The sequence below is a fragment of the Chaetodon trifascialis genome, chromosome 16 (assembly GCF_039877785.1).
Source record: "Chaetodon trifascialis isolate fChaTrf1 chromosome 16, fChaTrf1.hap1, whole genome shotgun sequence".
In the NCBI taxonomy this organism is placed as follows: domain Eukaryota; kingdom Metazoa; phylum Chordata; class Actinopteri; order Chaetodontiformes; family Chaetodontidae; genus Chaetodon; species Chaetodon trifascialis.
The window spans coordinates 6,999,879-7,014,714 of NC_092071.1; the positions used below are offsets into that span (position 1 = coordinate 6,999,879).

The following is a 14,836-nucleotide window of genomic DNA, read 5'->3' on the forward strand; positions in this document are numbered from 1 at the left end:
TAGTCAGTGCCAAGCTGCACAGACTCTGATAAGACTTCCCGAGCACACACTGATCCACTCTGCTGAATGTATGGTGAGGCAAACTGGCAGACAGCTTCCCCGCGCTCAGGAAATCTAGAGGCGTCATTTTAAATCAGTGGGAGTTATGTATTAGCTGAGACATGTTGGAGTCACTTTAAACTATGAATCATCACTTTTTAGTGCTTTTGATATGGGATTATTGCTCACACTATCAATAATAAGCTCCGAAGAACAGTCTCATGTGCGATATTAATTTAGAAAGCAAAGATGTTTAATCCATCACTCTAACCGTGATATCTCATTCATAGTCGGCCATGACAGCTCGCAGCTCGTCAGCTGACTCCCGTCACATTCAGACAGTGAGTGAGGTGTTAATAACTTGACAGCTCATACTCTTAGTCTGCTGATCATTCATGCTGCTGCTGCTGCTGTCGCTGTTGACCCAGGTTACTGCACGTTCCCTCCACCTCCTCAACCTCCGCCTGCTGTTGTTTGTAGATGGATGCTGTGCAAGCTGTTTCTGAATAATGGCTGGTATTGTACTTTGGTTTCATATTTATGGAAATATATGTCTATGTGTTTTTTATTGCCCTGCCCGCAGCACGTCTCGCATGCTACTTGGATTCATCTGGGGAGCATCTTCCAGAGCATAAATCTTATCAAATAATGATCATAATTTTTTGGAATAAAAGCTTCTATTTTCTTTGAGACATCTAACTTAATTTTGGGATGTGGATAAAGGGGTTGAGGTTTTTATTATTTCAAATCCCATCCCATACTATTATGCATTTATGTTCAGTAATTAGCTCTGTGCAGTAGACGTCATTGTTACTGGTGAAGTCCGCCTGTCCTGCACTACATTCAGATTATCTGTACACCCACAGTGGATTCACAGGAAATGAACATATGTACTTCAGCAGTGCAATTACATCTAATGTATAGAAGCCTTTGCATTTAGTCCTCCTACAGGCAGAGATTGTTAACTTACTGCCAATGTGAACATTTCCTACTGTTGCTTCACAATAAACACATTCAATCAGTGAACCACAGTGGCTTCGATTGTGAAGCAGCAACAGAAAATGCAATCTCAGTGGTTAGTGCTGACTGCCAATGATCACACAAAATGCATCAACAAAACAAGGCTAAAGCCATTTTCTTACCTAAACTAATTCCTCATCTAGTCTACAAAATGCCACAGTTTCCAGAATCCAGCACAAATACTCAGATTGTTTGTTTTGCCCAACCAGTATTCTAAAATCCAGTCAATTTACAGCGATGTAAAAACAGCAGCAATGCCTCACACTTGAATTGGCACATTTTTTGGCATATTTGTCATGACAAATCACTTCAACAGACACATTATCTGTCAGTCAGCATAAGAATTAACCGAATTCATGCATATCCTGCAAATACTGGAAGATAATATGATTTTATGAATCAGTTGGCCATGATATGCTCTGTACAATCATTTCCAAGTACAGAGCGACTTGTCTTTCTCATTCGTCGTACAAACTGTAAAATGCTGTTAAACATACTTAAAATATAGTATGATGAATATTAAAATGGAGAAAGTTAAAGGTTTAAGTGTTTTCGGTCACAGCAGTCACAGAAGAAGTGCTGGATGGACTATGAAACTCACAGTAAGCCGATTTAAACAGCTGCCAACAGTGATTATGCAATATGGGGCTCTCCTGTGACTCGTGTCACCCTTCCAAGATTGGCTCGGCTCTCTTAGACCTCGCTGCCCTCAGGAGCAAAGAGTGTCCATCATATTCATAATTATCTGGAAGGGAGGTCCATCACCATCGCATATTAGCAGCACACAGACAGTATGGCAGTAAATAATCCCATCATTTCAGCCAGGGGAGGTCAGGCAGACATAAATTTAACACAGAGCACTATTACATCCTGGAGGGCATTGTAGGGAGGCTTCATCTTCTGAAGGATTGATGCCTTGGATTTCCCTTCCCTCCCTCCGTCTTTAGCCGGAGCCAAGCACTCCTCCACAGGAGAAACTTTTCGCTGTTTTGATTCGAACACACCTGAATTTTGATGGATGTGTGACTGTTTTCTACCTTTTGACACCTGACAGCAGACCAGCAACAAATCATTTTTGAAGCCACATTAGCACTGAGGTCGTGTTCTGCTATTAAGGAATGCCTTTTTGTCAGGTAGACCTAGATGATTTCCACTGAGGAAAAACACAGAGTTTTGAAGAGTAGCAGATCGCCTGGGACTGTTATTCACACAGATTGCAATGCATTGCACTATGACAGTGCCTCATGTAACGGGAACCAGAATTGGTAAACAAAACAAAGCAGAAAAAACGTTTAACTGTTTTTTTTAACAGCTGAAAGCCCATCATGCTATGCTCTATAGATATACTGTATAACTACAGAGTTTTCATTGTCGTTCATCAGCATCACAGCATTACATCTCACCACTGGAGAGAATGGCAACATTTACAAACTTCCTGATTTTCTGTCGTAGAATTTATACATTGGAGGAAAAAGAAACTTTGAGAAATTTCTTCCTGCTTTTTGTCCTCTCATACAATCCATTCCTTTTAGCATGACATAGATTTTCTTCTCCGGTTCTTCTTCCTCTCTCTGTTTGTTTTCCCAGCCTGACATTTATAAAGTTTGAGCTCAGAGGATGCTGAGAGCGGTGGAGAGGAGCTCCGTCTCCGGGACATTGGGCGTCCATGGTGCGAGCAGCTTCGGATCACTCACTTAAGCAGCTAACATTTCAAACGGGCAATAAAGGGAGTCCTAGTCCCTCCAGAACAATAAAACAGTGTTAGAGTCAGGGGTGGATGCACTGTAATGCAGACAGATATTTCTCTGCCACTGCTGCACTCAGCAGAATGAGAGACTGAATCAAAGGACACTCCAGCAAAGAAAGAGCGCGTGATTCACTGTAACATCCAGGTGTAACATTCACTTTCTCACCATGACAGAAGGATAGAAGGTGTATCTGGAGAGAAAAGGAGGTCACGAGGGCATTTAAGTAATTTATGACCTTAATCAACCTTTGTCTCCTCTTACACAAGTCTTTTAATTTCCCTGAAAATACCCAGTTCCTTTATATGTAAAACCAGAATTTCTTTTTAGTTATCTTGTCCTAAGATGTTTCCCTCTGTGTGGACTCTTGTGGGGGCAGATTAAGTCTGAGCAAAGAGAGGATTGTTCTAGCCATATATGGCGAGATGTAAATCAGCGTGGGGGTGTTAATTTGTTTCTGTCCTTCCAGAGCAGGGACAGGGATGACAGCTAGGTGATGATCCCTCATGTCGGATCCATCTCACGCCTCATTCCCCTCACAGGAATAACATTGAACAGGGATTTAGCCAAGACCTTGACTTCCATGTAGAGAGGAGTGCACATTGTCTTTGTACTCTGCTGGTGTGTAAGTCTTCATGTTGTAATATGCAGAGGGGTTGCCAGTGTGTGTGTCATTGTGTGCTTCTTTGGCTTTGTCTTTGCATGTGTATTCATGCGTGACTGTGAGTACCTGTCAAACATCATGCAATCCTTTCAGAAATGAGCAGGCGATAACGGAATTTCATCGAAGCAGAGACGGCCCAAACATTATTGTTCCAGCAGCCTTGAAATTGTCTGTTGACCCCTTATGAAGCAACAGACAGCTGTAACAAGAGCCCCAAATGTGTATTAACCCGCAGCTCAAAATTATGCCTAACAAAGTTTGACTGGCGTTTCCCTAAACACCACAGTTCTAGAAAACCATTTTGCCTGTTTTAAAAATGAAACTATATATTTGTGACCCATGTCTTCAGTAGTAACCAATGGGATCGGGGCTGAGTTTCACAGACATTTTTTCTTTTTTGACTCCCCGTTTTGCAAAAAAATGCCAGTTTTCATGTATGTAGAGCAGTGTGTTTTATGCAAACAACTCATGTTTTTTTCTTTACTAAAGCCCTGCTCATTGGCCCAGTGTCAGTCACTTGAGTGGAGAGGCTGCAGTCTTGGAGGTTGTTGAGGACTTACTCATGGGTCACCCTGGGCTTTCTTTTGAGATGAGATGGCATGTTGCACACCAGGAAACCCTTTGTTAGTTTGTGAGTGTATACATATGCATAAGCATGACAATATGTGCCTCTTTAATATGCACTTTAACATGGAGCACCCCAGCAGGAGACATTGTCTTTCTGCTGTAGCCAAGCTGAACCCTTGTTGACTTTGCTGCAGTGACAGTTGCACTAATAACTGTAGATATGCTATTTAGATTTGCACTCCCCACTGGTATGAACCAAAATGAGATACTGGGATTAAACTTCTAGAGTCTTAAAGTCTGCACCATGTTCTTCATTCTGAATTTTTTAGCTTTGATAGTTGTCGAGTTGTTAGATGAGGTTAGGTAATGAGATCAATTCCCATGCATTTTCACAGAGGGGCTCCTGCTCTGCAGTGATCAGGCACGGATGTCACCTAATGATTTATTCATATGAGAGAGATTTTCATATTTTGTCCTGTCATCACCATGCCTCTGACTTGCATGGAGGCCCTGCTTCCTCCCGTCAGCATCTCTCATGCAGTCATCAGGCTCAGGTGACACTAGAGCAAAGAAGGGACGCCACAGACACGAAAAGGAAAACCTTTTCTTCTCCCTGTCCGTGTCTGGTACTTATTTGCCTGCTCTCCATTTGTATTAAGTCCCTCACAGCATGGGAGAGACATGTTTTGCATAATTATTGATTTCAAGTGTGAAGAAAAATCCTGAGTGCTGCCCGTGATTAATTTGTGGCCTCCCATTTCCTCTGCACATCCTCATCAGGCGGAGCCCTGCACAGAATCAGTAGCTGGAGACCCAGTCTTGTTTGAAGCATGAGCTCTAATCCCATAGCAAAGGAGGACAAGAAGCTTGAGAGGGTCTAAATGAGGATGTTTACCTTTTGTTTTCATGTGGATTCAAGGATTACTTGTAATTAATTGGACCCCCTGCACCGAAAAAGCTGTCAGACAAATTATGCAAACAAAAACCTAACATTTTTTTAAATGAGTAAACACTCAAGGACATACACATGCATACACAAACACACACAGTATCTATCCCTCTTGCCCTCCTTTCCTCTCCTCCCTCTATAAAACACACAAACACATTAAATCCAATTTACAGCTACAATCCCACGGCTTTGGGTTGTGTAATTGAGGTTAATCAAATGTCTTTTGTTCCATATCTGTGTGTTTGCTCTTGTAGGCAATGCGTGCACCATGTCGGAGTACAACAGGCTGAAGAGCATGCTGCTGGATATGCAACCTAAAGTTCTGAAGAGTGGAGAACAGAGCCAGCAGAGAGACATGGAGGAGAGGAGAGCACTGGTGGACACCATGTTCAAATACCTGGATGTGGACCAGGACGGCCGGCTGGTCAGTGATGAGCTGGAAAAGGTGGGTTTCAAGTTGAAATGGTCTGAGTAATAAGATGGCTGTATGGATGGACAGAGGAATGACTGGTTGAGAAAGAAGTCACTGAACAAGAGAGGGAAATGCCTGGTATATGCAGTTTTTATGAACTGGAATGCTACAATTTCTTTAACTGTGTAGTTTTATTGAGTTGGTAATGTTTGCTCTAAATGTCATGCGAGTAGCTGCTTTGGAAACATGTTCAAACGTGTTGAAGACTCATTTCTCCCACTGTATCATCCAGTGAAGGGTTTGCAAGGGGTGCAGGATGTGTTTGATGTATATCATCCATTTTTGGAACCGTTTTTCTGAGCATTTATTAGCTTAGCTTTATCATGTGAGAGTGTGAAGAGACCCTGTGTGGCATCAACATCAGCACAGATTTCAAACCGTATCCAAGAGTGTGGGGGTAAGAGGAAACTACAGCAGTGCATTGCTGCCACTGTGGAGAGAGAAACAATGCTATGTTTCTCAAAATAAATAGAAATCTTTCTTATTTTAATTAATGAGTTCCTTTACACTTAGAATGCGAGTCTATACCAGCTCACACTGGGCAACAATCGATCAGGTTTTTCCCTCTTTGAGTATCTCCCCACCACTTGTTACTGACATGTGGCTGGAACATTTAATCATCTTGCTTAACAATGAAAAATGTTTACTGAGGTTATCTTGCCACCAGGGCCTGATGGGAAACAGTGGGAGAACTGTAGAAAGGACTGGCATTGACATTTGCAGGGTGAGGAAATGAAATTATTGTGGGCATCATCTGGTATCAGGAAATGGGCTTCAGAGATGGGTGTTAATTAGACTCCTCCCAGCCAATGCTGTGATCTCAGTGACTTCTGCCAGAATGCAGTGAACCATGTTAGAGTCACTGCAGACTGCGGGAAGACTAAATTGTCGAATGCTTTACAGTCTTAATGTCTAACATTTGCGCTGTAGCTCTTATATATGGAAATTGAGGGTGGCTCTATGATGCCAAAGAAAAACAGTTTTATTCGAAGTCGAAAAATTAATAAGTGCAACTAAATATAGTCTCAAAAATGCCACAGTAATTAATCTTTTGTCTCCTCACTGCAGTTGTAAATGACAACAGGCTTTGTCACTTTGTAAAATGAAAAAGATCGAGTGATTTTTGGCCTAGTTCTAGACGGCAGAAATGAAGAATAAAATGCCTCTCTGGCAGAGCTGCACTGAAAGATCTAACAAAAGATTTTGATCAGTCACAGCTGGCAATTACTAATGCTGACATGTTGCCAGGAAATCTTAAGATAACACATTCTTATCCTGTAGGAATTAATAAATTCATTTTCACAGAGATAATGCTTTTAAGGACCAAAGGAATTCAAAGATGGATTCCGGCCATCCATCCAGACTTTCTCCGGTTTGGAGTCTATCTTGCCACAGATGGTCTCAGAGGGTAAAGTCCTGTATTTTGGGTTTGAAATACTTTCTTCAAAAGCTCAAGGACAGCTCAGTCTGTGTCAGCGAACACACAACAGTGGCAGCAGTGTGCTGGAGGCAGCAACAAGAGAAAAAAGTTTGTCACATCCCTTAATCTGCCATGTCACATGTGCAGCCCCATGTAGAATCGATTGGAGGAGAAGCTTGGAGGCTTTACATTTAGGCTTCAGAGTTCATAGTGGGACATTTTGGCCTAAAAGCGCACTTCATTTTGGAAGAAATGAAAGAATCGTAATAAATAAATGAAAACAGCTTTTTTCCTGTGGCATCAATAGATGTATGTACAAGGTAGCATCACATGTCTCATTGCAGCGTAGGTCATTATGGTCTAGTTTGATCGATCGGTGTATTTTGATTCACATTTGTTGAGAAAGGCAGGTACTGACCTGCTCTCTGCCTGAAAGGCTCCTCAGTGACTCAATTACTGATTCTGAATGAGCTTTCTTCCAGGGATTTGAGCTTTTTTCAGGAAGCACAAAAAATAATGAGTAAGAGAAAAATTCTATGAATGAATTATTGAAAAAAAAACAAAAAAAAACAACAGAAACTAAATCAGTTTGTAGCATTTCACCAGGACAGGTGTGTTCTTCAACTGAAACAGGTAAATATATCAGGCCGATTCACAGCTTCCTCACTTTCCTGTTAGTTTTGTTGCACAAGTTCCATCCTTATCATTAAAATGTAGTTGTTAGCACTTATGACAACATTGATTCCTACGTAGGTCGACCCAGCTTCAACCCAGCTAGAGATCAGTGTGTCTGCCTTTAACTGAAGTGTGATTGAAAAGTTAAAAGTTCAGCTTGCAGACATCACTGAATGCTATATTTCAGTGTGCGATTCGAACCATCTTCGCCTTGAAAAAGTAATTCAAATGCTTTGAAACCACAGTTACAGTATATCTAACATAGACGTCGAACAGCACTTTCACTTTTTAAATAAATGAATGTTGGTTTTGAGATGACGACTTTTAACCTGCAAATCCCTAAATGATTGTTTGCTATGATCGTATCCTCCAAATGTCCTTTGGTGAAGGCCATACACACTCATTGTTTTCCCTATAGTAACTGCAGTCTGTGTTTTTGCTGCACATTTATAAAGCCTTTTACTTTGTAGAGATGTTATTTTTTTTATTTTTTACATTTACGTTTGACTGACAATCACCTCAAAATAATTGAAGCTAAATAAAATAATTAGCTGAGGCGTCATGTTTACATGCTCCAAAAGGACTGAAACACAGAGTTCAGCTTTCCAGCTCAAGCAATCTCTTGACAAAGATCGACCGGCATTGACACTTTTTTTATTTTCTGCTGTGCTTTTGTACAGAAGCAGCCTTAACAGTATATAGTGCAACTGGAGTTATTGAGCACAGCCTGAGTGTTCTGTTTATCTCCCTAAAACATCAGGGAAACGTGCTTAACATCACCTATTCAAAGATCGCTCCCCTGAGAAAGCGGCGCCGCTAAAGTGGAAGAGAGGGCTCATAAATGACAAACAATGGATGAGAGAGCAGTGCGCCTTCCCAGGGGACCATCTTTGAATGAACTCAGGTGCAGTATGCACAAGCAGAAGCAGTAAGAGGTGAGACATTCCTAAAATGGCAAGCAATCAGAAACAGCACTTACACGACAGATTACATATTTATCCTCCCCCTTTTAAACAGAATGAAATGACTCTCAGAATGAGTTCGTTTCTGTGCAGCCTTATTCCCCTGATGGAAATCTTATTCTAATTATTGGTTGAATGAAAAAGCTCCTTCTAAACACTACTTATTAGTGCAGCTATATTCAGGTTGGCAGTTTCTTTCAAATCATTTTTGCTTCTGCTGGAAACCCAAATGATTGCTTCTTGTAGCACGTGAGAAAGCTTTCCTGAGACGGCTTAATCACTATTGTGTCGTATCTAATTTATAAAAGCCTCAAAATATGTGTAAATATGTCAATTTAATTACGTTGATGATTCTGTGACCACTTTAAGATACTGAAATGATAAATGTGGGTGGGATCTCCCCGATAAAAATGGCAGATTTACATTTAAACTGAATGTGCTTAATGTGGCTCTATCTTATCTTAAAGAAAAGATGAAGGCAAAAGAGGAATGATATGTGAGGCCAACGCTGAGGTGTGATCATTCTGTAGCTGTGATTGACAGTTGCCTTTTATTATCTGTCTTTCCTACAACTTCACTCAGTTTTTTTCTGCCATGTGCCTGAACGCTCCATGTGTGTTTGACTGTGTTAGATCTCCATGAAGGAGCACCTGGATGACAGCCTGCTGGAATGCACCATGCAGGACCTGCTGCGTTATGACGACTACAACAATGATGGACACCTCAGCCTGCACGAGTTCTACACAGCTTTCCGTGAGTCTTCAGTCTGTCCGTGCTTTTCCCCTTGTTGCTGATGAATTTCTTTAAAACTGTGCACACAGTGAAACCCTTTCTGTCTATCTGCATTATCTGCTAAAACTACACAGCCCAGTTTGCACACCTTTATGTCAAATCGCGTAATACATACATCACTCATGCTTTCAAAATCTATAAACACACAGCTTACTGTCACCTGAATATTGAACCTGGTGACCTTCCATCCAGTCAGCCTCTTTCTACACAGTGGCCATCAGGATAAAAGTGTTCCAGCCACAGATAAATTGATAATTGCACACTAGCCCATGTGCCCAGACCCAGCCATGATTATAGCATCTGGAACAGCCATAATAGCCTTTGGGGTTTAGGCTCAGCAGCAGCTGAGAGGCAGGTTCCACCTTATTAAGACCAATAATCACAATTCCACCGCTAATATTACAGTAGCGTCAGCATCAAAATTGCTTGATGCCATGGCAACCTGCTGCAACTCCTGTGAGTTGAAAGTTCCGTTTTTCTTTTTGTTTTTCTCGTCCACGTCTCACTTCAAACTGCAGTAATATAACTCAGGCCTTGTGGTCATGTCCAGATGGTAACCCTAGATTTGAAAACATGCAGCACAGGCTTTAGAGGTGGCAGTGGATGAATGGGTCAAACACAGGACTTTCACCCTGGAGACTAGGGTTCGTGTACTGTCCGAAATCAAAAGTCAGTATTGACTTTCTGATTTTAGACTCGTTTGTTCCATTGTTCCTTGGTTTTTGCTTTTTTTCCTCAGTTTTCAGTCACAGTTTGCTGAGGTTTAGGCAGCAAAACTATTCCCATTCTCATTCCCAGGGCGTCAAATACAGATGATGTCACACTCTGGGCTTTCAACTAACTCCACTGTAAACCCATTAGCATTAATATTAGATGCTGATGACGTAGCGCAAAGAGCAAGGAAGTCCACAGATGGAGGAAGGTGGGCTGGACGGATGGGTCAAACAAACATGACTTACACCCAGGGGTATGTGTCCTGTGACCAGCAAAAAGTGAAACCAAAAGTGGCAGAAAGCCCTGAAGGCAGATTTCTCCCATGTGCGACCTGCTTCAAAATATGCAGCATGGAGCAGGATCCATGCTGCTACTAGCAGAGCGGTATGGAGGACAACACAGAGAACAGCAGTCTTTTGACAGTAACTGACACACAAGACTTAGCTCCGCTTCTTATGCCTCTGCATTGGAAAGCCACGTCACCAGTATACGTAGTTAATGACATGTTGTTTCCACAGCAACCCATGCTGATAGACCAGTGATGTCTGGACACACAAAGCTGATCACTTGCAAATGACAGTGTAGACAGGCTGTCTTCAAGACTGATTGAGAGACAAACCTGATGTGCCTGCAGCCTGAACAAAGCCTTAGATTTGGATCTGAAGTGGGGATGAAATCCAATGAAGTTGATGAATCCAGCAGTTAACTGTGGCAGGTGGTCCTTTCCAGGCTCTGCCTTCAGCTTGTGCAGGTCCGTTAAGCCTCACCACTAATTTAGTCTCCTAAATGACTGGTTTTAGTGGGAACCATCCTGCTATTATTCTGTTACACTCTCCTAACCTTCCAGATGGGCAGTGGGCAGATATTGCATGGTATTTATCTACCTACAAGCCTGCCTGCAGGGTTCTGGGCCATGTTTGTCAATGCATTTTATGTTTGACAAGCAGTTGAAGGAATGGGTTGGGACCAATAAAACAAGCTATTGATCAGAAGACACTCAAGGTTAACTGTTGGGCTGCAGCAAGGCAACACCAAGGGGGAGTAATTATTTTTGAGTGGCGCATCTGGTGTTCTGGATAATGTTGAAGGTGTTGAATTGTGTAAATGTTCCTGTGTGTGTGTGTGTGTGTGTGTGTGTGTGTGTGTGTGTGTGTGTGTGTGTGTGTGTGTGTGTGTGTGTGTGTGTGTGTGTGTGTGTGTGTGTGTGTGTGTGTGTGTGTAATTACAGGTGAACCTGTGTGTATTTGTGTGTGTAACTGCAGGTGTGTTAGTTTTCCTGGGATGCAGTCAGTGAGTGTTCTGGGAAGCATAGCAGCCAGGAATCACAGGTGTGTTTAGCAAGGTGGAAATTTACAATATGGCCATAAGCTTGGAAGATAGAATACAAATAATGGACCTAAATGATGTGAGAAGGTATTTTGCCCAGGTTGATATTCTGCTCTCAAGCCATCTGATGTCAGAAGAACATTTGAAGTACAAGCTTTCGTTGTGTTTTGGAGCCAATACCTCAAAGCACAGGGGTAGAAAATGTACAGTGCTTTAGATTTTCCTTTGTTGATACTTTCTTCAGTTTTGATGGAAAACTCAAAGCCCTCTGGAACCTCCAGCATCGTTTCCTCCACAGTCATTGAACTTAGGCAGTTGAGGAACACTAATTGTGTTGTTTTTGCCCCTTTGTTGTCTTTGCTTTATTTAATTTATAAACCTTGACAGCCACTATACAAACTTCTGTTGCCACCCAAATCTAGTTTTTATTTTAAGCACAAAGTGAGAGAAATATGCTTGGAGAATGCTCTTGAGATGATTGCCTCTTATTGTTATTGATTTTTTTCCCTTATTCTACTTTTTACAAGCCCAACCAGTTGTTTTTCTGTACTTTTTTACTTTTCTTTACTACCTCCTTGACACCTTGTTAAGTAGATTCTATTTAAACGCCTATTTTGTTTTCTCTAAGAGTTTGGATTTATAATTACAATCAAATGATATTTCATACTAAATGTTACTGATGTAGTCTCAAACATTAGTGGCAATTACTGGGAGATGCCAACCACGTTTATATTTGGGACTCAGACTTAGTCTAATCCAATCAAAACAACCATGGAATAATCTTTAAGTCGTTAACTATTAGTTTTATAAGTAACCAGCAGTATGTAGTTTCAGGTTAGATTCCACCGTGCACAGCTGAGTCGCTAACCGGCTGCAGCACAGCTTCGTTCCATCCTTTGTTCCATTTTGAAAATTGACCAGATTCTCTGTGCCATTGCACTTCCTGCCTGGCTCAATCTGCTTTGTGAAGTGTGACTTACAGTCCGTCAAAAATAGACTAGGCGCATATTCCTCGTGCAGCAGATCGGAGAGCTGCTTCGGGGATGCTTCTGAAACGCTTTGCTGCGCTTTTGGTGGAGTCACAAACATTGTGTTTAATAGCCGTCCGCTCCGGCAGCTGCATCATGGCTGGAATGTGATGCAGCCGGAATTTCCAGCTTATTTCCCAACTTTCCAAAACTTCCCCTGTTTAAGCTTTAGAGCTGTCAGATCGTGTCATGAGGCTATTTTGAGTATACTACAGAAAAAAAAACAAAACATTAGTATTAGTTACATCTATTGATTCCAAAATGCTATACTTATATGTTTTTTTAACAGTGTGTTTAATTCATAATAGGTCTTCAAAAAAACTCACTCAACTCAGTGATTATTGTAGCTATCAATTAATCTGTTGGTAGTTTTGTTAAAAAAATTTTTTGTTAGCCCAGAATCTAATGTAAAATCTTCAGTCTACAGAGATTAAAAAAAGAAAAATCTGAAAATCCTCCCGTGTGTGAAGCTACATGAAGAAAACGACATTTTTGATTGATAAACAATTTAAATGATTAAACCGTTATCACAGTTTTCAGTCTATTAACTATTCAATTACTTGTTCAATGTTAAAGTCTATTTCTGTACTGTTGCCCATATTGCAAATCACACCACTAATTCTGAGGTTGAAATCAATAAAGCCTGAAAAACAATGGCTCCTTGCTCTGTGCTACATTCAGGAGTGAATAATCAACCTTTTCTTTGCCTCAGAGCACATTGCAGGGCAGAGATAACAGCATAATGGCTTTAAATCAGCTCTGTGGATTCCTAATGGTGTATGATTTCACGTGGTTCCATTTCTTCCATTTATTAAAGTGTTAACATCGTGTAGTGGTTTGATGGCTTTCACATGTGCCCTTTGTATCCAAATTAGACCCATTGTAATTAAACAATAATAAATGTGATGGAATTTGCCTCACGGACCTTGAGATGATTCACTGGTCGGTAAAGGACAGCAGTGCCTCGGCACTGAAGGTGCTAGGTGAGCAGGCTTTTTGGGAGATATCTGAAGATGGAGTATATACCTGCAGATGTGATATATACTGTCACACAAGGTCAGAGCTGCTTTGTGGATGCATGTGTGGTGTTATAAAGCTGCCCTGCAGTGATACATGGACTGCATGCACATTTTGTGAGGTGAGTAACCTTTTGTAAACGTGCAGTCTGAAATATCTGAGCTAGACTTTGTAATATTGGCTTTTACTGTTTTTGGAGTACAGCACGATCTGAAAGTCAGTTTCATTCATCAGCTTTAGTTAGTTTGTCCTATCCAGAGGCTCTCCATGTGAATTGGGATTGAGATTTGTGTATCACAGGTGCGACCGAACGAGTCAAAGCTGAACGCTGGCAGTGAATTCATAACACACCAACGTCAGGATTGACACACTGCCTCGGAGTTAGCGGCTGTTATCCTTCAATTTACCAAACTGAAAGTAGAGGCCTTAGTGTGTGATTATGGTTAAAAACTTCAAAAGTTGTGTACAAACTTTGGGACTGTTGGAGACCCTCCAGATCCTACAGAGACCAGCATGAAAGCAGCAGAAAAAACAAAAAAACAATGATGGTCGTGAATTGGAGCTAACGCTCCCAAACCAGTGTCAGCCCACCGGCTTGTTTATTTCACTAAACTCTTCATGATTGACTCTGGGTCATCAAGGCAGCAAATTGGGAGAGCAACAGAGGAGTGAAGGAGGAAAACAGCAGAAGACAGACTTGTTAGAAGAAAGCAGCATGGCAGCAGCAGAAAGACAGCAGGAAAAGGGAGGGAAGTTTTAAAGAAGAGATGAGACAAAATGAGTCGACTCTTTCAAGATTTTATTCTTGCATTTCAGCAACAATCCAACTGCAACCAATTTAACTGTTTCCCAATTTTCCGTCCAGTTTAAAATGCTTTTAGCTTCAATATTTGATGGCTTCAATGATGTCAGTGTTACTGATTTCCTTGTCAGATTGATTTAGAAAGTTTAACTTGTTTGTTCATAGGACTAATGGAGATTTACTTGAGCATGTAACTGTGCGGCTGTCGACCTTGCTAGTGTGTTAATGGAAGCATTAGTTGTTAAGGGGCAGCACAATGAGCCAGTGGTCCTGCTTTTAATCTGTTCCCAAAAACACACAGCTGGAGAGTAGATAGTTAGGACCAAAGTATTTTTTATTTTTCTTCCTCACAAGCACTTCTTCCCCTCCAAGCTTGTTCTCTTTATACAACCCTGATTCCAAAAACATTGAGACACTTTGTAAAATGTAAATTAAAAACAAAGTGCAATCATTTGCAAATGAGTGGTTTTACTCAGTGTTCCTCAGCTCATGTCATAATATCCTTCATATAATCATGTGTTCACAAAGTGGTGAACCTCGCTCCATCCTCGCTTGTGAACGACTTAAACTTGCCAGGATGTCCCTCTCATATCCAATCATGATACTATCACCTGTTACCAATCAACCTGTTTACCTGTGGAATG

At 41.2% G+C, this 14,836-nt stretch overlaps 1 protein-coding gene across 1 annotated transcript in view; it reads left to right on the top strand.

The window, feature by feature from the left end:
* Window positions 1-14,836, top strand: part of fstl4 (follistatin-like 4) — a 199,000-nt gene that overhangs the window by 125,029 nt on the left and 59,135 nt on the right. Inside the window, exons 5-6 of the mRNA XM_070983222.1 lie at window positions 5,239-5,429; window positions 9,146-9,266. Coding sequence (XP_070839323.1) covers window positions 5,239-5,429; window positions 9,146-9,266 — 312 coding nt within the window. The remainder of the gene's footprint in view (window positions 1-5,238; window positions 5,430-9,145; window positions 9,267-14,836) is intronic.